At 33.6% G+C, this 25,199-nt stretch overlaps 4 protein-coding genes across 9 annotated transcripts in view; 1 reads left to right on the top strand and 3 right to left on the bottom strand.

Moving 5' to 3' along the window:
- Positions 1-18,038, bottom strand: part of LOC117233795 (uncharacterized protein DDB_G0284459) — a 118,278-nt gene extending 100,240 nt beyond the window's left edge. For all 6 annotated transcript variants that reach the window (XR_004493409.1, XR_004493421.1, XR_004493410.1 and 3 more), the window contains exon 1: positions 17,452-18,038. Coding sequence is in view for 2 of the 6 variants with exons in the window: in XM_033494404.1 (XP_033350295.1) it covers positions 17,452-17,496 (45 nt within the window). In the remaining 4 variants the exon portion in view is untranslated. The remainder of the gene's footprint in view (positions 1-17,451) is intronic.
- On the bottom strand, positions 1,670-15,924 carry LOC117233823. Its single transcript, XM_033494436.1, has 5 exons — positions 15,502-15,924; positions 14,338-14,490; positions 13,412-13,589; positions 12,955-13,092; positions 1,670-1,898 (listed from the first exon to the last, which is right to left on the bottom strand). Exons 1-5 carry the CDS (start codon positions 15,731-15,733, stop codon positions 1,739-1,741), a joined length of 861 nt encoding a protein of 286 aa, XP_033350327.1. The 5' UTR covers positions 15,734-15,924; the 3' UTR covers positions 1,670-1,738.
- Positions 18,039-18,702: 664 nt separating the features above from the next.
- Positions 18,703-19,973, bottom strand: LOC117233828. The gene is made up of 2 exons (XM_033494450.1): positions 19,882-19,973; positions 18,703-19,811 (listed from the first exon to the last, which is right to left on the bottom strand). The coding sequence occupies exon 2, from the start codon at positions 19,441-19,443 to the stop codon at positions 18,781-18,783; it is 663 nt and encodes a 220-aa protein (XP_033350341.1). The 5' UTR covers positions 19,444-19,811; positions 19,882-19,973; the 3' UTR covers positions 18,703-18,780.
- A 106-nt stretch (positions 19,974-20,079) lies between these two features.
- LOC117233838 (ubiquitin-conjugating enzyme E2-17 kDa) lies at positions 20,080-24,301 on the top strand. Its single transcript, XM_033494461.1, has 6 exons — positions 20,080-20,390; positions 22,268-22,331; positions 22,653-22,684; positions 23,220-23,297; positions 23,376-23,481; positions 23,597-24,301. Exons 1-6 carry the CDS (start codon positions 20,367-20,369, stop codon positions 23,734-23,736), a joined length of 444 nt encoding a protein of 147 aa, XP_033350352.1. The 5' UTR covers positions 20,080-20,366; the 3' UTR covers positions 23,737-24,301.
- Positions 24,302-25,199: the final 898 nt, after the last annotated feature.

A 25,199-nucleotide genomic window follows, 5' to 3' on the forward strand; every position in this document is an offset into this window, starting at 1 on the left:
ATGGTCCGATATCGTAATAACACTCTTGTATCGTTCATTATTTAAATAACATCGAGGCAATAACTTCGATATACATACATAACTCTGCTTTAAATATATATTATTAGTCTCTGAAATCAATAATATGTAACATGCTGCGCAATAAATTACTGTTTACGAACCTGTTTGACTATTTTTCATTTTTTGACAAATGCAAAAAATATAATACATTGATAAATCGTATAGAAAATGTACTATTATGATTATTATATTAATATTTATTAATTCGGTTACTATCGGGGATTATTCTGACCTCTTAATTTATTTGAAAAGACACGCAATTGTATCTTTTCTATTTTACTACCTTTAAGTGAAATCTGGGTATATTTGCCACCACGTATTTTCAACTTCATAAAAAGTTCGTTATAAGCAGCACAATTACCGTGGAAAATTTAAATACGTCTGTGATCATATATGAGTTACACGCAAGATTTTACGTCTCAGCGGCGGAAATAACTTGTGCAAAGAACAGGAAAAACAATAAACAGGAAGGGTTCGCGCAGAAAATGCGCAAATCCATCCAGACTAAACAGGAAAATTACATCTTTACACAAAAATACTGGTTCGGTTAACCGGTTCAATGTTACTGGTTTATTTCGGATAAAACTTTGTCTGCCATTCTTGATATGTGATATATCTTCCTAATAATATTATCGAATAATGCAATTTATTATCAGATACAGCGTACTTTGAAAATAAAAAAATGTATAGGTAGTTCCATATAGAGATGATCTTAAAACCGTTTAATTTTTCTAATGATATTTTTCTATCGGCTACAATATTCAGAACTATAATTTGATCCCGTGGAGCATTTATATGTCGGGTTAAGGTTGCAATTTTGGGCGTTTGATGAACCTTCGCTCAAATTTACCATCGCGGTTTTAGCTGATATTTATTGGTACAAATGTGGTCACTACAAGAGGCTATAAGTAATAGCGGCGATCGGATGGTCGAGATGTTGATGACAACGAATTCAGATTCGATAACGAATCCACGGTCCACGGGATGACAAATGCGATGTGATACACGTATGACTCCACGTACAAGTAAAACTTATCTGCATGAACTGACCTGCAGTCCAAGTGGAACTGCCCTTATATATTCTTCTCCCTACCTCTCTTTGTTTTCTAAGGAGAGCTATATAATCATTCCATACCTCTGTCAGGTACACGTCCCTTCCGTGACCGTGGCTACGTTCAGTGACTCGTTATGTTACTTCAAGCCCAAGCCCATCGTCATAAAATCGGATTAGAACATTAAAACTTAGAACATTAAAATTTCTTAGTTTCATTACTTAAGTGTAGCTATAGTAAAAGTCTGGACTAGGCTATTGGAGTTTTTCCCAGCATTCCAAAAGGGAAGCCTCGATGTCCTTTCATCTCCGACATATATATTCGGAAATTAATCGTTCAAATATTTACGTTCGTTTGCTGAAATATTGCCTGCAATTATATAAGGAATAATAGAAAATATGTTATTTCGATAACCAGCAATATCAAAAATCTATAATTTTTTTTTAATACATTGCGTGTTATCAGGATATTTTAGGAATGTAATATACATAACACAGATCCTTGATAAAAGAAGGAAATTTTAAGAAATATATTAGATAATAAAAACACGTTTACTAAAAAAAAAAAAGAAGATCGTTTCTTTATTAAGTCTATCATATTGAGAATTACGGTTTCAACAGCAAATGTCAGTATATAGTTGGTTCATCATCGTTGCGGCAAATTGGCTTGCGTATTACCCTGTCTACACTTAACATGCCGCTGAAAAACTGCGGCGTTACGTCCTGTCCTATTCTTTGATTACGTACTTCCAGATGATCGTTTCCCGACATGCTACTAATTTCACTCCTAAGATTCGATAAAAATGTATTATTACTATTGCTCGTCGAGTATAAAAAAAGAAAGAAGAAACTCTATTCAGACGATAGATTTCAAAAATTTTCCAAAGATTTTAATTCCTTTTAATAAAAATTCCTTAGAATTCCTTTTAATAAAAATATAAAAAAATATAGAAGAACATAGAAGTACATATTTAACTCGTTAAGAAATTCTATAATATAAATCCAGTTCGTTTACTGAAAAAATTTTCAGGACAAATCCGGTTCGTTTACTGAAAAAATTTTCACTGATGTTTATTTTTACTCGTTTGCCTTCTTGCTTAACTTTTGCAATTTTAACTACAACTCCAATTTTTATAGCATAGTGTACAAGTTTGACCTGTGTCACGAACCAATAGATAAACAGATATTATAATCGTATTTCATTTTATGAGGAGATCGATATGAACTGTTCAATGTATAGAATGATTAATTACGAATACACGTTGAAAACTTGAATGTTCGCCAATTTGAATTTCTCAGCTGAGAAATGTCCCGTTTAATGAATAATGGGAGAAACGTGAAGCTATATCCTCCAAGAATTTCAATGGAACGGAAAGCAGAAATGTCCCGAAGCTATCGCATACGCGAAATTTATAGTTAACCTTATAAATCGTACAATAAATTTCGCATGACTGCAATGGAGGATATAGGGAGGTTACGCATAGGTGTCTATGTATCTCTTCCTGTATCGGTTTTATCGTACATGCATATCTAACAATAAAGCATGTTTTACAGTTTATTTGTCGCTCATATTGCCATAAATATTAGAAAATTTGCGCTCACATTATTTCATTACTGTTTTACGCTTTGATTGAGAAATCGATAAATTCAAAAATAAAGAAAAATCAATAACCGATATTTATTTAATTATTACAAATAACTTAATATTTATTATTCCTACTTTTAACTTTCAAAATTACATGTTCCAGTGTAATTAAATTGTCCATCCTTGCAGCTCTGTCATTCTTTAAAAATTTCTCAGCTTTCGTGTATTATAGAACTTTGTCAAATAAAATTATTCACAAAGTATCTCGGCAAGAAGATACAAAATTACATTTCTCATTGAAATTACCGATTTTGAAAGCTACGCAAATTTAAACATTTTCTATTCGTTTTCATCATAAACTTTGTATAAACCCATTTTATTCTAAACTTTATTATAAGCTATTTCTCGTAAAAATATATTTTCATAAGAAGCATTAGACTGTTATATTTTAATGGTTTCTATACACGCCACGTCTTGCAGGCTTCTTAAATCAGTAATTCCGTTAAATTACTCAGAAACGCTGGTTTTATCCTACTTAACTCTGCAGCATCTGTAGCCAGCATCTATAAACCAAATAGGAAATCTCTGAAAGCTAAGAAAAGGATCTTCCAACGCAAAGCGCCTGAAACGTGGGATTTACCAACGAATTAATTACGACGACGATATTCCACAGCGAGAAACGTTCGTCATCGCGTAATACGATAGCGTGGGCATTTCCATAAGCGAGATTAGCGTTCGTGGACGACGATTGAACAGACTGGCCGGAAGGAAAGACGTTCGTCGTGGTTTTGTCTGGACTTTACGACGCGGTGCGTTGCGTGCGGATACGTGGAAGACCCGTAGGACGAGCACTTTTACTTTCCAAAGCGATAAGTAAAACCGTGCGTGACGCCCGTCACATACGAACATCTTCGCACACCACGGAAAACAGAGTCGGATGAACGCCTACGAACTACGAAACGAACGAACAACGTGGGTTCTCACTAAAAACCCCCTCGATGCGCATGCACGCACGCCCACCCACCTAATCATCGACGTATCGTGTGCTTACCTACACCACTTTATAGCACGTACATATTAAGAAAATCGGAATAGAAGATATTTAATAAGCCCGAAAAAAAGACGTGTCAAAAAAGTGAACGTGAACGTGACTAAGAATAGCGTTCACACCTTATACGATTCGTACAATTATGTATCGACTCGAGGCAGACCGCATTCTCAAAGTTTTATGAATCGAGAGTCATATTTTCGAGGAAGATAATTTTTTGCAACTCGCTAAAAGATCGTACGAAGTGTAATTGCTTTCGAGGGTTGATTAAGAAGCGGTACTAAATTGATATAGTTCGATATACTTCGATATAAGAGAAAAGTAGCATAATAATTCTCATGTTATCCGATGAGAATCGAATTCCTGACGAACGTGTAAACTACCCTCGTATTTTAACATTTAACGCGACACATCTGCAATCAACTCGCGACTCACGGTGTGAAATACTCGAATTTCTACGATTTCATAGAATTATGAAATTTAGATGAACAGAATAACAGGAACCAAAAAGATTTTGGATATTCCTTTTTCGTAAGTACGACGTGAATTTGATAGAATTCAACGATGTAAATTAATTAAAGGAAATTTCTATTCTTAGTAACCTAGAATCGAATTTTTCAATGACCGCGTACTTGCTTACTTAGCAACGTTCTATTGACCTAATTGAAATATGTACGTAGTATGTAACGCAGTGATTAAAAAACAAGGTAATATATTGGAATAACGAATTATGTATTTGATTGGTATCGAAGGTATAAATTGTTAAACCTTCGTATTCCGCTGATGCCGCTATGTCGTATGCGAATTCTCATTTAATTTTATTTTTACCGCTATGAAATGGAAGAAGCCAAGAAAGTTACCGTATAAATAAAAATTCATAGACATTTAGAGTTTTTCTCTTTTCGAAATGTAACTTTTGAATTTCAAAAATCTCCGCCGCAAAAGAATGCTGGAATTTCTAGCTAATCGTACCTAGAACTTCCGAGAATGCATGAGATTAACCTCCTCGTTTCCACGATGACCGTATGGCTACATATTTAGAATTCTAAAGTAGAATGTTACTTTCGTCTCGGAAACTAATCATAGAATTGCGAATAAGTTTTATTCCATTTGTAAGCCGTTCTTAGATATTTCTAAATGTCGAAATATTTGTACGAATTACTCGTTTATCATGAAACAGATAAAAATATCCTAAATAAATGATGAAAGGGTGAATCAACCGTTTTGCTGATGACCTCTCCCGAGATTGGAAAATATATTAACATATATTTATACGCGTCTTCGTATAAAATATGAGATGTATTTAATCAATGAATGAATAAAAGAATTGCACGCTACACTTCGTTATTAGCGTACGATCCTCACATCTATTACATATACATGCGTAATATAAAATTACACAGCAGTGTCTCCCATAGACAACGCTAACATAATATACCTTGATTTCTAAAAAAAAAAATGAACATAACTCATCGTGGTAACATATAGCCCCTATCAATTTGCAACGTATAAATTATAGTAGCATTAAATTACTGCATCACTCCCTTAATCGACTGAAGAATATCCACTTGATGAAGAATAAATTTTTTAATTATCCGATAAATTGAATAATAAATACTTCTATGCAATACAATACGCTAATTTATACCGGATCATAAATATGATTATAAGTCTACAATAAACAAGAATTTTAATCTATACATACAAGCTATAAATATAGACTAAAATTTTCTGCAGTAAATGCAACATCGATGCGCTGATAATTAGCCATTTCTCGAAGCTTACGTAAACTTGACATAATTAGGAATAAAATGCTCCTTTATTCTCAGTTAACGATTGATCATAAATCAAACACACGTGTACGCTTCATGGCGTACTACGAAACACGCGATTAAAGTTTATAAGACACACCGTACGTGATAATGCGACGAGAAAATTCTAGTAGCGAAGCAACGAATCACGCAACTCGAGAATGTTAATTTCGTATACCAATTCGTCTAACTACATCTGTTAATCTTTAGCGATCTCATCTTAAAAAGTCAGATTCATCGCCTCAAGGGTTTATGGCCAATAATTAATTCAATAACACTAAATGACAAACATTTCACGTTGATAAACTTCAACTTCGTTGATAGTAACACAGTCTTGTAACACGTTCACTGTATACGTCTTGGATCTGAGTCGGTGCTACAAATATGGTGAATTTAATAGAACTCCATATTGTAATTGAATTAATTTTCTGTGATTTATAACATTGGCACACAGAAGTATAAAAACGTAACTATTAATCGATTAAGCTTGTTTTCTTGATATATGTTTCCCATTTCCTGGCAATCTGATGCTGCTGCTATTGTTTTCTTTAGATATAAAAAGAAACAATAAAAACTTTTCACAAATCACCTTACAATTACCGGTCCTTTTTAACTTTTTCAAATGTCCTACTTTTTGTTTTATAAATCTATTTAAATTTTTGAAAAACCCATTAAATGATTCTTTCGCGAATAGAACCTTTCACAAAAACCAAAGCATTTCTCCACATATTTTCACTGCACACACGCATCGTGATACAGTTTAAATTCACACGGAATAATTATTCTAAATTTCATTAAAGTCACCCATATCTTCCGCTCGCCTAAACCAACATTAAACAACTACAACGGACAGCCACGAAGATTTTAAAAGCAGGCGGATAGTACGGAACAGAACATTGAAATAACACTATTTTCTAAGTCATGTAAAATCTGGTAATCATCGATCAACTGTTTCCAACATCGGTTACATTTTCACGTGTTACAACCTAATAACACAGACATTAATGAAAACCAGATCGCCAATGAACGCGTTAACCTGCTGCTTAATGACTTCCTAGACCATCAGCGTATCTTGCCAATTCATCATCTCGCTATAACCACAGTTCCATCCAGATACTTGCCATCACGATTCGGCGCAGAACCCCTGGTCGCGAGTTCCGCATTGGTTGCAGTCGGCGAAATTCTTAACTAAAATACGCGAGCCAGGATCACGAGACAGCGGTTAGCCGTTCGTTCTTCCGTAATCGAAAATTTTGCAAAGCTTATCGGCACGCCACAGTCGCCCGTACACGACTATATAGCTACCCTGGTTCTCTATAACCGTACCACACAATCGACCGACCAACGAATCCATATTCCGTGCCAGGATGCACCTGCCTCCCTGACAAATCGCCAAAGTTATTCCAACGGCAAAGCACGATTTACCCCTTCATTAGAGTCGAAGAATCTGTAACGAGAAGTAGGTGGTCGGAAGGAGAAGCGAACTCGGCTCATGTAATCGCAAGCACGCAGTTTTAAACGAGAGAAATTTCTCCGTTGCTCGAATTTCTGCTTGCATAATCAGTACCTACGCGGAGAAAGTGAGGTTCTTTATCGGGAGACTGGTGCCCGGAGAATGTCAGCGTTTTGTCATTTGTTGCCCTTATACGACATTTTTCATATACAGATACGTCTATCACTGGCGAAGCGTGATAGCTTTGATACTTTGTTATTCGGGGTTATTTGACACCAAAACTGCGGGGATAACCGAAATAAATAATGCGTAATATTTTGTAAGAATTATTGTATATCATAATATTATGTTATTTTATATCAGAATGTTCGTAGATCTGCGGTGGAACAGTTTGAGGAGTTCGAATGATTTTTTTGCAAAATATACAATTTGTACTGAGTTCTCGACTTTCTTCGAGAGAGAAATATCATTTACCCGTTGTATAACCAGTTTTGCATAATACTTTGTACGATAGTATTATCAATAATCCTCTTAGCAACGATAACACGAAAATTACAGATTTACGCGCGACTAGTAATTGTAGCATAGACCTAATTTTAATGGTCGGTTTAGCCTCACTACGTTATCTGTCTGATTACTTTATCTTCGCACGTGTACATTATAAAATCAATTATACGTCATACGATTTCGACAGCTGTTCCTACTACATATTTAATTTTCTTCGATTTATTCAGCCTCACTTTCGATAAGCTTTGCTCGACTTGCGTATTCAACGTGTTGACAAATTAAATCGTAGAATCCTAGATAACACAAAATAAAGCAAAGCTGATATTCTTCGCTTACTTTTCTATTTTTCTTACTTTTTCCCTCATTCGTGCACATACAATGTTTCACGAAACGCACAATACACGTTCTTCTCCGTGGCCAGAGACAAAGAACTCTATAAATAACAGATGAAATTAATATTTCAATGTGCATTACCCCACACGACTTTCTCAAATGAGGTGACCGATAGATACAAATGTACTTGGTGTACACAAGCGTACGAAACGAATGAGTCACGATCAGACGTAACCACGGCTCGGTCGAACGCAGCCTGTAATCAAATAGGATCTCCGTACGATCCAGTGAGCAAAACGCATACTCGTGAAAGTCCGGCACCTCGCGTTACGAGCAAAACTCGTTCAGTTACACTTCACTGTCTGAATATAATAAAGCCAATACGTTTCGATAGAAACTGAATTCGTCCATACTGCCGATCGGTTCGCGTGTTGCAAAATCGAAAACACGAGGAAACGAGTTCACGTGCATACATCGTGAATCATTCTCTCCGTTAATTGCTCCTTCGACCGGTGAGAAGAAAGAATTCGACCCAATGATCTGTACGATTCGAATAAAAGATACATTGTATGGAAACAGAAACGGTTTCGTATCGATTCGTACAATAACAATGGACAAAGTTCGTTATTAAATAGAGATTGTCATTAAGTACAGGAGAAGATTTTGTACCTTTCATTTTATATTGTATTTCGTTACTTCGCGTGCATACACGTACGTGTGAAAATGCTCATGAAAGTATTTAAAAACTTATCCGCGATACTTATTATTCGATACTTTGATAGTAATTTAATTTTAGTTTAATTTATTTAATTTGAAATTGCAAGATAGACAATTATACATATATATAACTGACGTGGTTGGTTGTAAAAATATGAATGTCATACAGGTGTTGCGATATAAGAAGCAGTCCTGCAGTAGAGAAATAGAAGAAATAAAACACGATACATAGTTGAGATTTTGTTGCATAGCGAATAATAGCGAATGTATGAAACGAACGATGCTCTATCCAGGATGTCAAGTTTCTAATGATCCTGTAATTCCTTCCTTATTGCATTCGGAAGTAGATTAATTGTAATTTCATATTTTCATTACGCGTTACACGGTTGATTCGATCAGTCAAATTGTAAATCAGGAAACCAAAGGAGAAATGGTACGCTACATGAAAATCGATTGGCTCGGCTCCATGCCGCGGCGTAACGATGGTAGAATAGATGCAATGTTTCCTTCGTGAAATCACCTCGACAAATCATTTCACTTCGTGCAAGGATCTCAGATTTCCTTTCCATTGCCTTTCATACGCCAGACGTGCTTTTGACTTCTACTTTTATTCTATCCTCAACTAGAAACGTCTGGACAATTTGTCCCTTATAGATTGTATAGACTGATCAAAATAACTAGAAATGTACAGTTTTAATTAAACGCGAAATGGACATGTAACATCTACAATTAGTACTTAACCGGTATTTATGATTAATACCTGATAGTATGCTAAATCTCTTGAATAAACTGCTGATCTTCTAACACAGTTTTTTCTATATATTATAATTGACATTCTACCACAGTACAGTTTAATCTATGTATTTTTTCTCTATATTCAAAATTAGAAATAACTTTTGCAAAAAAAATTAATTCTGTTCCCTTATTATCTTTTCCGTTTAAACCGATCCGATAGTGGCTCGGTTAAAGAAATACGTACAAATTATATTAGTCTTCAGTTATTGAAAAAATACATATTCTTACTGCAATACGCGCTAGAACTTGTGCAAAACGCTACACGTTTAACTGCTCTACTTTTAAATTATGTGAAGATTAGATAAGAAATATAGAGATCGAAAGCAGAGTAAATAGCATACGCATTGTAAACTGTTCCTTTTTTCTCCCCGTTTTTTTTTAGAACGACAGACTTAAAAATTTAAGAAAATAGCAAGTATGCCACCGTTAGAATGATCCAAGTGGTTCGCAGAATTTGATGACATTATGTTAATCGGACCTACGAAAGCATAACTGGAACTAACAATGAATTGCACCTCGAATAGGGTTAATCTGGTTTATGGAACCGTGCACTGTTATTTGAAGAAAATCGAGAAAATACCAGGAAATGTAGGATAATGGGTCTTTTAAGAACACAAAATATAAGCTTATTCTTTTGTTGATTCAATGCATATAGATATAAATTATTTCTAGCCTGAATTATTACTTAAAAGGAGGAATGTATCACGTATATCAACGTCGTTAAAATACAATGAAGCAATAAAGATAAACGACCAGAATCAAGCACAAAGTGGCAGTCTTTATTTATTACTGAAAATGCATGTAGAAGTTTGTGGAATATCGTGTTCCTATTGTGCGTTGTATAAAACATGTTGAAATTTCAGTAGTACTGTGACGAAAATATCGGCAACACTTGAAATCAATTGGAAATTAAATATAGAAATTACAGAATATTTACTGTGAACATATGTTCGATAAAAAATTAGGATACAGCAAGAATAGATATCATAAGAATATATTAAATGTTAAAAATGCTTCTACCGAATATTACGGTCTATTAATACAATAGTGTTTAAGCAGCATTTTTTGTGATCTATGCGATACTTGCACTAAATATCTCGTAGTTTCTATGTACATTCTTAGACTTTTCTCCAACTGTACCGATACAATCATGATTATCGAGTCTCGTTACAGCGCTAATCGAATTTCAAAATGTTTCGTATAAAACACGTAATATATTCGCAAAAGCCTTCTATAGATGTTCGAATACTTTCGTGAGCCACTATAGGTACACGCCAGCGACTGGCTGTTCCAGCGTTCAAAAATCAGTGAAAAATTAAGGAAATAATTTTCACTACACATCAACTTTCATTTGTACAATTTCTTTCTACGAACTTTTATTTTCTAATCCCAAATACACCGCTAACCAATTTCGAAGGAAAAAAATTCGCGTCACAGACCAACAATCGCCTCTTAAAGTTCACTCGTCTGTGTCGTTCGGCTCGGTTAATAAGAGTAAAGACGATCTACCGGTTGAAACTGTTTCCGACGATGCGGCGTTCTACCGAGAGTATCGGCAACATTCAACGAATGCAAACCGACCACAATAACGATACCGTTACCAATTTTTTAGCGCGGTTAGCACGCGAATAGGTTTACCGAGGAGAGCCGCACGATGCGCCACAATCTTCCACTCGATAGTCATGCCACTCCGCGCAGTTATACACTCGATATCCTTGCGCTTCGGCGTGCCCTGCGGCTTGCGAGTGCGCTACGAAACATGCGCACGCGAAAACCAAAGCAAAACAAGAAAATACTGCGCGTGCAACGTGTTTCACCGCAAATATTAGATCGAGTAACGAGCTCGGATCAATTTTAAAGGGACGCGCGCGTTTCGCAGACCAGATGTGCTGTTGATGATCAGCGATAATTAATGATAGCTAGATAAAGTGATTCGGGGCTTGAAATGTTATTGTATGTTTATGTGGAATTAAATAAAAATACATTTATATGAAAAATACTCGATTCGTTTTCACGTGTTGCACGTATGCACCACGATTTCGGAGTCACCCTATTCATTGCTTGTTGCCTCAGTATCGAACCAATCGCTATATAGAACTCATGGTAGATTGAGAGTCATAATAACGCGAGTCAAGAATTTGAGAACCTGAATACAGTTACGTATTTTAACTTCAAAATTTATCGTTGGTTTTATGATCAATTAAATTATTCTCTGCTACCATACATCTTTATGACTTGAAGAAATATAATCAACGTTTTGTGATAATAAACGTAGAACGCTATTTTATGGAAACTAGGCAGTGAACTGACCTACACCATTATGCTTCTTAGCTATATATTAGCTGCATATATTATACACCAACATTCAAACATATGGAATTTGTTGTATCGACATATATAGGGTGGTTGGTAACTAGTGGTACAAGCGGAAAAGGGGTGATTCTACGCGAAAAAAGAAGTCGAAAATATAGAATACAAATTTTTTTAAATTTTTTTTTTTAATTTTTCCATCGAGACAACGATCTACAGTGAGATCCGTTATAACGTACCGCACGCGTACCGAGCGAAAATTCAAAGTCGATTTTCTCGAAAACAAAGCATCAAACGAAAAATTTTTATTCTACATTTTCGACTTCTTTTTTCGCGTAGAATCACCCCCTTGCCGCTTGTATCACCAGTTACCAACCACCCTGTATATCTATAGTCAATAAATAATGCTACATGCGCACACATATATGGATATAATGAAGTAATAGCTAAATAATTCACTTAATTTTCAACACACCACGATTCGATTATAAAGCGCTCTCACGCTATCAAGTAAGTAGTCTCGAGCGCATCGGAAATTCGTGAGGCCATTCGACGTTAAGCAACGCGACACGAGTCACCGAGTTACAACACAACCTCGAAACGGCACCCGCGACTAATTAATGCGTTTCGCGTGCAGTTTCAGAGTACCGAGATGTTGGAACGTTAACTTCGACAAAATTTACCTGTAATTATATTTCAAAGGAAAATAAAATTTCTCAGAAATTTTAAGAGAAAAGTAGATAAAAATAACAATTTCTGATCCTACTAACTGCCTCCAAAATAGCTTCGTCTTTGTAATTGTTATCCTCTTAAACACACAATTGCTTGTATACAATAAACCATTATTCAATAGTACAGATACAAATGTGAAATCTATAAAAGAACAAATCTAGCATTTTGCAAATTGCTTGCAACAGATAACAAGGAGAAATGATAGTATAAATTAGCATTCTGGATAAAAATGTTTGCAACTGTATAATTATATGTAATTCTTATTACAATTTCTGGCTAAAACAATTAAGACACTGATAAGATAACATGTTTCCGGCTAATTTAATTACACGAACTGTGTCTTTATTGTTCGTAGATTATAATATCTGTTTATAATGAAAAACGATTAAACGTTGGTATTATTTTGTGTCGAGGACAGAAATGCTAATGGCATATGGTTCAAGAAACGAAGGAAGCTCGCGTTCGGAACCTCACGACGCGGATTAAATAATCGATCGAACTCGGACTATCATTTAAATCACACTGTAATTTTCGAGTTCACAAAACGCTTACCCGATCGTACTCGATCCACTAAATCCACTTTCACCGTTTACGGTGCTCTGCAGATAAAGCTCGTGACGATCTTCACTTTGAATATAGACCAACGGAACGCTTCGAGTCTCTTGGTCTCTAAGCCTTTCCGCTTGCGATCTAAAGAATACAAATATTGTAGTCCTTCTGAATGCGATGTTTACACGGTTCACTGGCATCTCAAACTTTATGGCAATTCGGAGAATACGTGAACTACTTTTCTTTGAAATAAAAAACGAAACATAAATACACTGTTCAAAACCCTTTGTAGTCAAATTGAACTGATCGAGAATTGAACTCAGTCTGTGGGAGGGAACATTTCTCTAACTAATTATTGTTAATAGAAACACTATTCTTTTTCGAATGGTTTTGTGAAAAACATATAGGATATTAAAGTTTGGTCGCAGCTTTATCGTTGATTAATAATTATCGAATTTACCCGATCTGCGAAGACAAGGCTTCCCTAAACTGCATAATGTTCCTCGCCGCGGCAGCGTCGCGGTTCAGTACACTCACAAAAATTCCATTTGTAGTCATCGCTTCGGTGGTGGTCACAGAATTTGAAATCGTTTGAACAGGTTGAGTTTGTGCTACTGTAGCGATCGCCGGGTACTCGCCTGCAAGGAAGCCCGACTAGATTTCATGACGCACGAATCGATGAACTTTATATCGTACTCGATTTCCGAGTCGCATAAGCCGTGATGGAAAGAGAATGAGAAAAGAAAGAAACATGGGAGAAACGTTCTTACCGGTAGAAATTCATTTAAGAAACGTAAAAAAATTATGAGACAAACGAATATTGAAAAAAGAAAACATATATGTATATGCCGTGTTAATTTCTGCTTTACTTAAAAAATGAATTTGTTGAATAAACGCGAAACGCAATTAAAATTGTATTTACGTGCACTGTATGTAAAAATGTGTGTTATGATTTTATATATTTTATATAGTCGCATTTGTGGGACAACCCATTCAGTATATTTTGTGATTTTATGAATGCAACCGAAATTTATCCAATAAATTCTATAATATCTACCTGTTATACGATATACAGAATAAATATCAAACAATGTAATTTGACGATGAATTCTTGCGAAAACGTTTCATTAAAAATAAATCAATACATCGACAATCTTTCAATAAATTCATTATGGTTACTTTCTTCTCGAATATAGAAAACATCTACAATATATTTTCGTAGAAATCTAATAAAAGTGGAATAACAAAAGAATAAATAAAGAAATAAAAGGCATAAGGGAGCTAATGTATGAATCATTAAACACAAAAATCACTATAGGAGAATCAATAAGCCCGCATGAGAGGGTCAAACCCTACTCTACCATCGTAATCAACGATTGAAAATACTTGTATTGTCGTCCGTGTGCACGGTGGAAGTGGAAGGTCCTTCAGGATTCGAAGGGTCACTGGGAGTTTCGTACCACCTTGTTTCGATCACATGATTCTCCGGCCAGTCGACCGAATCCCTGTCTGCCGGTATATCCTGTTCATTGATCGACACTAACAAATTGCAGCTCGTCAACGGTTTTATACAGACAGATATAAAACACGACAACTATCAATATTTGATTTTATATGGGTAGATTTTCAAATAAATGAACTGCCAGATAGAAATTTTCAATATTGAAATGACACTGAGCAGCAAAGATCGTGAAAGTACATGCTTATATTTGGAACACACAATTATCATTAATAAATTGAATGACTATGGGATGTGGAGAAAGAGAAATTGAATAATAGTCGTTGCTTTATTAACGCACACTATTTAGTGATTAATTTCAATAGTATTAGTTTGTTACTATACACGTATTACTTTGATATTGTTAAATCGTGTTTATTAAAAATGTACGCTGGCTGTTCCCTATAAATTAACGCGAGTTATTCCGAATGAATTATTTTATGGTAAAAATTGAAAAAATTGTGACAGTATCGTCTTTAATGTATTTTTGATACTGTAATGGAGTACCTATTTGTATGACGAATACAATATTTCTTATGGGGGAAAGTTCCTGACATATCTATAACGATAACAAATAAAGCAACTCCTAACGATAATCTGAAAACGTTTCAATTTGCCTGAAGATAGATATCCAAGATAAGATCCTATGCAATTTTAATATGGCGTTTAAATGATGTAAAAATAAAAATAAAGAAACTAGTTGAGGACATTTGCCACAAAATCTTCGTTGTCTTCACACGCATAAGAAGAAAGAGTTTAACTAAAACTTTCTACCTACTTATGTAAACATAGGTTCTATGCAAAGGATATTGAAGTCTAGAAAAGAAAATATAAGTTTTATATTTTAAGAAATATAAAAACAAGCCGCCTGCAAGAAGACAACATTTAACTTATCATAACTGAACGATAATGAAATTTTCTATTTGATTGTTAGTTTAAACTAAAGATTAAATGCTTTACGAAGAAGAGAAACGAAAGCTTTGTCGTCCATGGAAGATAAATTCTTTTATGGAATATGCTTAGGTTAACGACCAACTATAATAATAATTTACCACTCGAGACTTCTAGCATCACGTGAGTTAACATACTTTCCGTGATTTCAGATACTTCAGAAGCGCCATCGATCATTTCCCTCTCGGATTCGAGTTTTCCTCCATTCTTCAATCTCATCAAACGTTTCAGGTAGGAAGCGGCATTCGGTAGCTTCAATCTGATCTGTTCGTTATGATCGCTAAACGAGGTTTCGTTGAAAAGCAAAACGAAATATCGCGGCACGTGAGACATTCAAATTGTTAAATAAATATAAATGCTCAAAAACATTTTCTTTACCCGAAACTTATAAAGGCCGGAACGAGAAATTAAATTAAACCAAATTAACAAGTGCATGCTACAGAACAGTTCGTTCGCAATTTTTTTGTTATGCGAATATTAGTGATTACTGATTTAACATTTGGATACGGATGATATTTCTACATTTGCTGCTTCGTATATTAATATAACTTATATGGATATTTTTCTTTCTAATAGAATTTTGCATATTTCCTTTTTCGATTTTTAAATAAAATGGTACTTTACGCATTTTTAGTTAAATATTAATAAATATAAAAATCATTTTATAGAGATTTCATAAATCTAACCAAGTAATAACGTTAATATTGAAATAATATTATTAAATACATTTTTCGATGTGGCGTTAGATACTACTTGAATTATTTAATGATAAAAATAAATAAGACTAATAACTTCAATAAATAATACTTTCTTTGCTAGTTAATCTAAATGGCATTCAAATTTGTAAATAAATTATTACACACCGATTACATTAAATTTCTTTTTAAAAACACTCACAATGCAATATAACAAATATAAAGCAGCAAATTAAGAAAATCACATACACATATGTATAATTAATAAAATAATTTAAAGATATCGTACATCTATAATAAAATAAAATAATACAAAAGTAAAACATATATAAACTAGGAATTTTCTTAAAGGTAAATAATAGCACCGCTTTATACTTAAGTAACCGAACTACAAACGATATTATAATAAATTCATAAAAGATTACGACTAATGCAAACAAGATGAAATTACATTCGCAAACAGGAGAATTATTCATTTATAAGAATATCAAATTTATTAAAAGTAAACAGAATTTTCTGAGTGTCAAGCATCCAAGTTTAAGGTCTCACTCACCTTCTTGGTTATGTTACTCACGATAGACAGACTCATATCTTTAACACGTTTGTCAATGGAACCCTGCGAGTGTAATTCCCCCCCGTTGTTCGCCATGGAGGCGTTATTTTCCGCCACGTTTTCCGATGAAGGCCCATCACTCATAGTGAAAGTCAAAAAATCCACGAAGAGGTACACGGAAACTAGGCGTAGACCTTGTTACTTGTCAATTTTCACATCGTGCGATTTGACATTACCCGTCGGTTTTTATCGACCGTCACTTTTTCGTTGACATCACCTTCGTTGTTTTCCTTCGCTCTTATTACAACTTCAACATTTAAATAGCAATCGGTGAATTGCTACGTTACAAGACACTATTTGATGTATGTACTTTCAAACGAAACTAACCAAAAAAAAAAAAGAAGTCGTGGTACATCGAGTTACGTATATTATTACACGGGTGATATCTTATTATGCACTGTTTCGCCTAAATTTCACGTGATTATGACAGTTTGTATCAAACGAGCCTATACGACATTGCCAAGAAATAACTATCACTATTATCTATATCGGAAACAGAGTATAATCGAATTGTATCAAACGCATTCATTTCCAAAACGTTTACGGTAAATGAATTTTTCAGTACTGAATATTATGTATGAAAAATGAAACACAAATGCTTACAGGTTATCGAAAGAAATTAACAATTTGGAGTACATACATACTCGATTGGGAGGACATGGCGATGCAGGAAGCAGTGGTTACCGGACACATTGTGTCACCGTGCGATTACCACGAAAAATGACAAGCGATAATTCACTTACCTGATAAGCGTAAGGTGTACAAGGAACGTAAAATTCTCTGCTCATAATAATCGAAGCTCGGAACGGTTGTAAAATCCAGCTGACGAATCTTGTGCAAGTGTCAAAATGCCGGTGGCGCCATCTTGAACTCGTCTGGAGTCGAGGTCGTCAAGCTGTCACGAGGAAAAATTCACGATTTCTCTCAAGTGTAAATGCCATTTTTGTGTTTCCCTTACGAAGATCTAATCACGTTAGCTTAATCGAGCCTGTACACTTCCATGCGAACTTCAAAACGTTACGAGGAACTCGAACACATGCGTTGTCAAATCACAGTACAAGTCACCAACACACAATACACATTTCACGCTGCTATTAGAATAAGCGGAGCTATCAAATTAATCACAATGCTCTCGACTGGACGGTATCGTTACAGATGCTTGAAAAGTCAAGTGGTAAATCCCTGTTCGCTGTTCAAAACTTCTCACGGAACATTTATGCGATCAGAATTACGGCATTATACCACCTTACTACGCCATTTTCATGTGCAGCTGTCGACTTAACTACAATACGAACAAACCACCGTTCGCGTCCACTGGCAAGAGCCGACTGCCGCCAATCACGAACATCAAGCAAATAATAATCATGGCTACCCAACGTTTCGTTACACTAACGCCATCAGGCAATTTATGTATTTGAATCGCAACTTGACTTCCGTCGGTAATGTAAATGACGACAAATTTTTTTACCTTTGTTAACGGTCTTTATGTGTATGCTATTTTGTATTTATCAACATGTATAAACAAAGCAAGAAAAAATATACACATAGTTGATAAAAATATTATTTTTATTCTGTATCAATACATTACATGTATTTCCGTATCGTGATATAAACCACGTGTTAAACGTCTTCGATCAGTTAAAAATAAACCTAATGAGAAAGATTCCGAACGACCTTGTAGTTGTAAGGACTTGCGCAATCTGATATATACTTTTTATACATATACGTATATAGTACGTACATAAATTTCTAAATATGGAATAATTCCTAGAAGTTAATCTCCGAGTTTTTGATTTACATGTATGTATATTAATTTTTAGGATCCTATAAAACATATAGCGTAATTTATAATATGAAATAATTTCATTGTACTTCTTGAAACTAAATAAATTTTTCATAATATAAAAATTTCTACCGAAATTCGACAAATTTTATGTATTTTTAAAGAAAATATGGAACATTAAAAATCAATAAAACCAAAGTATTTAAAAAAATATAACCTAATAAAAGTTCATATTTCAGTCTTTTATCGGAAATTTATAAATTATTTACAACTCGTTGTAAAGTTCATTCTACAATTTGCATCCAACACTGACACAACAGCATTTAACACCCTTCGCTCCTAGCAATGAGCGAGGTGGATACTTCGAAGATGGATGTTTCTTCTTTTGTGATTCGATCACTATATTTCGCGGTATTAAAATGTCATTCCATGGAATCTCGACATCGTCAGTAACGCAAGCTTCTTCCTGCACTGGCTGTATATCCATTGGCTTCTCGAGTACAAGATCACTCCATGGAATTTCTAGTGTAGAATCGCAACTATCGGGGCTGTCTTGTTTTGATGGTAAGGTTTCCGTAATAATCAAATCTTTCCATGGTAAAAGCATAGTTCCCAGAGATTCTTTTTCCACTGGTTCTTTGTCAACATCTGTGTCATCCGTTTGTCCATTACGATCGTTCAAAGGAGTTAACGAAACTTCTTGACGAATTTTCATGCCGGCTGCTGGTAACGCGATATCCTTCCATGGCAATTCGATCTTCGAATCACACAATATAGACACATCTGAAAATTCTTTGCGTAAGTCCCTTAAATACGGTTCATGCCACATTTCCTCCTCTGGATTATATACGAATGTTTGTCTCTTCCTTTTGCATTGATCTCTCCGTTGTTGCCTGTGCAACTTTTGTTGAATGCATGTACAGCCTGCTATTTTCCTTTTATTGTCAGTCATAATAATAGGATATTGTGAAATATACGTATTTCACATTCAATAATATTAAGATGTGTATTGATATTTCGATATGACTTGTTAATTTTATCTATCTTATCTAACCTAGTGTTATAATTGGGATCAACGTAGTTTGTTTTGTTTTGCCATATATATCATTATTAATCGGGTATATATATGTATGTAGTGAGAAAAATAATTTCTTGGAACAGGTGATGTCATACTTAGATAAGCACACAAAGTGTATAATTTATATAGTAATAACAATTTTTCCCCCATTATCTCCTTTGTATTTCGGTTTAATTATTCCGAAATATAGATTTAATTATTTTAGGTTAGTTACTATACTTCCTTTAAAGAAAGGAAACGGCCTAAGGTGATAACTGAATAGGATGTATTTCAAATTTATATGATCATTGTTAAACTGATGTAAATACTTACAATTAGTATCAGTGTCAATGTATATATGCACATATATAGTACAATATATACAATACATACATACTAAAAGCAGAATTCGTTTAATCACGCGCATTGGCCAATCATTTGTACCTCTCATCACGACATCTACCGAGAAATGATAGTATAATGTTAAAAATCCACTAGTTGCCGATAAAAGGAAATCCGTGAAGTCTCTGGCTTAATTTCACAATAAAAGGTGTAAAAGAAAACATAATAATATTATTTTTTATTAAAATGTTTTCACTATAAAATTTATCTGTTAAAATAATCATAAGTACAATCACAAATACTTTGGTTAAATATGGAGGAGAAGGTGCAGAAATAGCTGACGGATACTGATTTGACCAACGCGGTAAGGCTACGTTTAGAAGGCAGCCATCTTGCAATCCCTAATCAAAGATCTTCGGCTAGCGGCTATCGCTGTCTGATTTTCAGCCGGTTAATATCAACACACAGTTCAACAAATGGCTTTAAAACGAATTAATAAGGTACGTGAATGATCAGAGGTGTTCGTATTGTACAAAGACAATCGGGTGTTGATGTGATGTGTGTCGAATGCGGTTGAACGCCCTTAACGATTTTGCAGTGAAGCAATGTGAGCCAGCATTGAAAATCATGTTGGCTTTTCCCTTTTTTTTTGCATTCTTCGGTTGTGCTTTGATTTACTTGCGTACCCGTTTATGTCGACATAGTGCATTACGCACGTTGCACAGTGCCACTTTGTGCCAGTGGACGTAGCTACGGTGACAGTGAAAATCTGAAAAAATTTTAAGTGGCTAGCCGATAAATTGCCGGAAGTAACGTAAAACCGTGCATTACATCTATGTATACATATATGTTTACTCATATATACATATATGCATGAAACTATAGATAACTTAGAAATTATGAAAATTTCATTAGAGCATTCATATTCCATTTGTGGATGGAAATAGCATTAGAAATTTTCTAAGTGACCCATCACCTATTTGTATCATAGCTCAATATAATTTTCACCATGTGACTGTAGCACACATTAGTTGGATAAAGTGAATCATTTAGAGATTGATATACTTTTTGTAATGCCTACCAACAATTTGACCTGTCAGTCGTTATAATATTTTTTAACCGAACCATTATTCACAGTGGCAGGGCAAAAAATAGAAAGTTCTGGATGCATTGTTCTATGAGTAATCATATAATATACTATAATCATAATGAGTAATCATACTAAGTACAAAGTGATATGTCATTTATCTTAGCTTTGATTCTGTAACCATATGCTTATTACAAGTATTTGTGTAACAAGTACTTCAGGTATTTAAATCCGTAGTCGTACTTTGTTTTATCATATCATTAAGTAGTATTCGTTTGAATTAATCCTCCAAATTATTATAACTTCACTATAACTTTATGGCTATATTTTAATATCTGTATTGATACTTTGCATTATTTTATCTTATATTATAATACTACTATTATAGTATCTTTGGATGATAATCTTGTATATAAAGAAGTTGAAGTTTTTCAAAGTATATGATATAAATGATTAAATTATACTGTATATTTATGGATTTGTATATTATATAAAATCTTCTAATTTATTTGTATCTTATATGTACAGGTGTACAGGGTGTTTCATTTTTATCCCACCAAGTAATGTCACTATATTCTATGATTAAAAATAAGAAAAAGAATGTTATATAAACATAGGATTGTACGTGTCTTATTACAAAGTTATAATAAAGATGCCAAATTTATAAATGACTGAATCCTCTTTGTTGGTTGATCTGAATTCTCATGGTTGACCATGTTTACTAAAGTTCTTGTTCAAAGTTTTGTCTGTTCTTGTAAATACTAAATTGACCTATGAGGTTGTTCCATATAAAATCAAACAAGAAACCAGTTATTTATAATTTTGGTATCTTTGTTATAACTTTGTAATTGAGCATTTATAACTATGTTTATATAACATTTTTGTCTTATTTTTAATCATAGAATGTGCTGACACCATTTGGCAGCATAAAAATGAAACATCCTGTATACATGTATGTAAGAATGTTCTAGAATACTTTGTTTACACATGTTTCACATATAATCTATACATCTATAGATATATACATCGTAAAACTTAAAATTTCATCATGCACTGTATGAAGATTATGTTATTAGTAGAATGTATTATTTAAAAAAAAAATTAGTTTAAAATATAACAACTTCTTCAACATGGAAACATAGAATAAGTAGAACAAGTTATGTATTAGAAATATGAATTATTATATATAAAATACGAATTATTTATAATTATAACTTCATTTATATTATATACACATATTCCTCAGAGAAACTCTTTATTTATGTTACTAAAATTTGTTGGTATATTTAGGAACTTCAGGACCTTGGTAGAGATCCACCTGCGCAATGCTCCGCCGGTCCTGTGGGAGACGATTGTAAGTTCTTTGAAAGTATTTGTTTCTGCATGTGCTTCAACTAGAAATTGGCAAATCATAATTTGCCTGCATCACTAGTATAATTGTTATCATACTTTATGTAAAAGCACATTATTGCATTTGTTTTTCTAAAAGATATATGTTAATTATTATCAATGGTAACTGGAACTATTTTTTCATTATTACTGATCATTTTTACAAATTATATAATTTTTTGCTGTTGATATAATTATATATTAATTGTTTTTTAATTTTTATGATGATCAATTATGATTTGTAGTGAACTGTAATTTTTACATCTAATCGTGTAATTGCTTTCAGTATTCCATTGGCAAGCAACTATTATGGGACCAGTAAGTATATAATGATCTTAATACTATTTCTGAATTAATTAGATTAATATTTATTAACTTAAAAGTACATTCTTAGAATTATTAATGAACATATAAATATAATTTGTGAGTATTATTTTCAAGTATCTTCGCTTTCACTCTGATACTTAAAGGTAACTTCTAAAATAATGAAACTCATATTATGTTACTTATGACTAACAATTCTACTTAAAAATATAAAACCTAATGCATGTTATCTTTACTATGATGTTTCAACAAGATTTTATGAATCACCTCTAATTCTGTTAAGTCATATAATCCTATTATGATATGATAGTTGTATAATATAATTATTATTTGGTTTTTACATTTAGAATAATTATGTTTACTACTTTTTAATAACATTAATATTGCAAACTAATTCATAATTTAACTTTATTAAATATAATTTAAATAAAATCTTTTATTATGAATATAAATAAAAGCTACACTATATATGTTCAAAGTATTTACAATTAAATATTATCACATAATTAGGAGTAAATATTATTTTCAGCCTGACAGTCCATACCAAGGAGGAGTGTTTTTCCTTACAATTCATTTCCCCACAGATTATCCATTCAAACCACCTAAGGTATGTTAATTACTTTTTCAATAACTCCTTCTATAACAATATACAAGAGGCATATTAATTCCTTATGTATATATGCAGGTTGCTTTTACAACTAGAATTTATCATCCAAATATCAACAGTAATGGGAGTATTTGTTTGGACATTTTAAGATCGCAATGGTCCCCAGCACTTACCATATCAAAGGGTGTGTACAAACTTTTGAACACAATGTGAACATAAAACTAATGAAATAAAATTGTTATGAAACCTAAAGTTTTAAGATAGTCTTTAAGGGAGAAAATTCTCTGTTGCTTTTTTAGTTTTACTATCAATATGCTCCCTGCTCTGCGATCCAAATCCAGATGACCCGCTGGTACCAGAGATAGCAAGGTTATATAAAACTGACAGGGAGAAGTACAATGAATTGGCACGTGAATGGACGCGCAAGTATGCCATGTGATGCGCCAATCTCCGTTGACTTCAACATCCAAAAGCCACCAACAAACAGCCCCAGCCTATTGCCACTTATGCATCAGCACCGATTGAAATTAGCTATGGCTCGTCTACTTTAAAACTTAAGCCAATACTCGGGCTCGAAGAATGCTCAGACAAACGTGATCAAACTGAAGTTCCCTTCGTCCCGAGAGGCCTGCGAATATTGAGACGTTGCCACAATGGCAATTAAGGCAATTTAAAAGGTGGTCACATAACATTATATATATATATATATATAAATCAGGAAAAAAAGAAACATGTCCGCTTTGATTTTCATAAATAAAAATGGAAGTAAAATATAGGAGAGTGAAAGTAGGATTTGTATTTGAATTTAATAGTTTAATTTTTAATTATTGTGCTTATAATATCGCAACATTATATACCTACTTTCTCAGTGAAATGAAAACCTTGAACTGACAGTACACCTATTGTTAGTCTTAACGCAGGTGAGCAATGTTTGCCCGTCCCTTGGAACGATACGGTCACTTTTTTGTAAGACTGGGCTATATATAAATACTACTGAAACTATACCTGTATGTTTTGTTCAATTATTAAAATTCCTTACCTATCTAACAAATTCTACGAGTAACTCGAAATTTATGGTTTGGTTCCTGTGTGTGTGTAGCAATTTAATTATGCATATCGTTAATCGATAAATTGGACTATACATTTTGAAATAATTCAACATATACAAAATAAAAAAGTTTTGGTGACTTAACTGACCGCGACATAAGTACCTGCCGTTCATGGGCCCGTGCGATATTGATATCAATCAAAGGCATTCACGATTTCTTATGACGTGAAATTGACGTCGTTTGGCTTTATTTAGGTATAAAAAATGTAGTTATCGATGTCACTATTTATCGATAAATGATGAAAGCGAAATACGTTTTATTTAAATTCTTACCTAAAACATATTACGAAATAATTAAGAAATGTTTTAACGAGCTCTGGAGCTTAACAATGGATTTGTAAAATCCTATGAATTCATTTCATAATAGTGCGTCATTATAATTATCAGTAAAGTCATGCGTCGTACCTTGCGAATTAAGAATTCGCCCGTCGCTATGTTTTACTCTCGAATCAATGCGTTTATTATTGTTTTGCGTGTAAATTTTTCTTTAAGCGATAATTTTTTATTATTATTTAGTATTTGTCTTAAGCTTCCTTTTCATCCACAATATAAGTATAAGTACCTTCTCTCTCTCACTTTCTCTTTTTCTCTCTCTTCTCTCTCTCACGTCCTATTATTATATTACAAACTCTTATACCGTACGAGAAAAATAACCGTTAAGTAGATTTTAGTTCCCTCAAGTACTCACGATATGTTTTCGGTAGTTACATATTTTCCTATATATTGTGGCTGCAAAGGATTCCAATGAGATATCAAATTGTTTCTAAAATCCATTTAACGCAATTTTTACGGGA

This window comes from Bombus vosnesenskii, unplaced genomic scaffold (genome assembly GCF_011952255.1).
Source record: "Bombus vosnesenskii isolate JDL3184/JDL3185 unplaced genomic scaffold, Bvos_JDL3184-5_v1.1 scf7180000013263, whole genome shotgun sequence".
NCBI classification, from domain to species: domain Eukaryota; kingdom Metazoa; phylum Arthropoda; class Insecta; order Hymenoptera; family Apidae; genus Bombus; species Bombus vosnesenskii.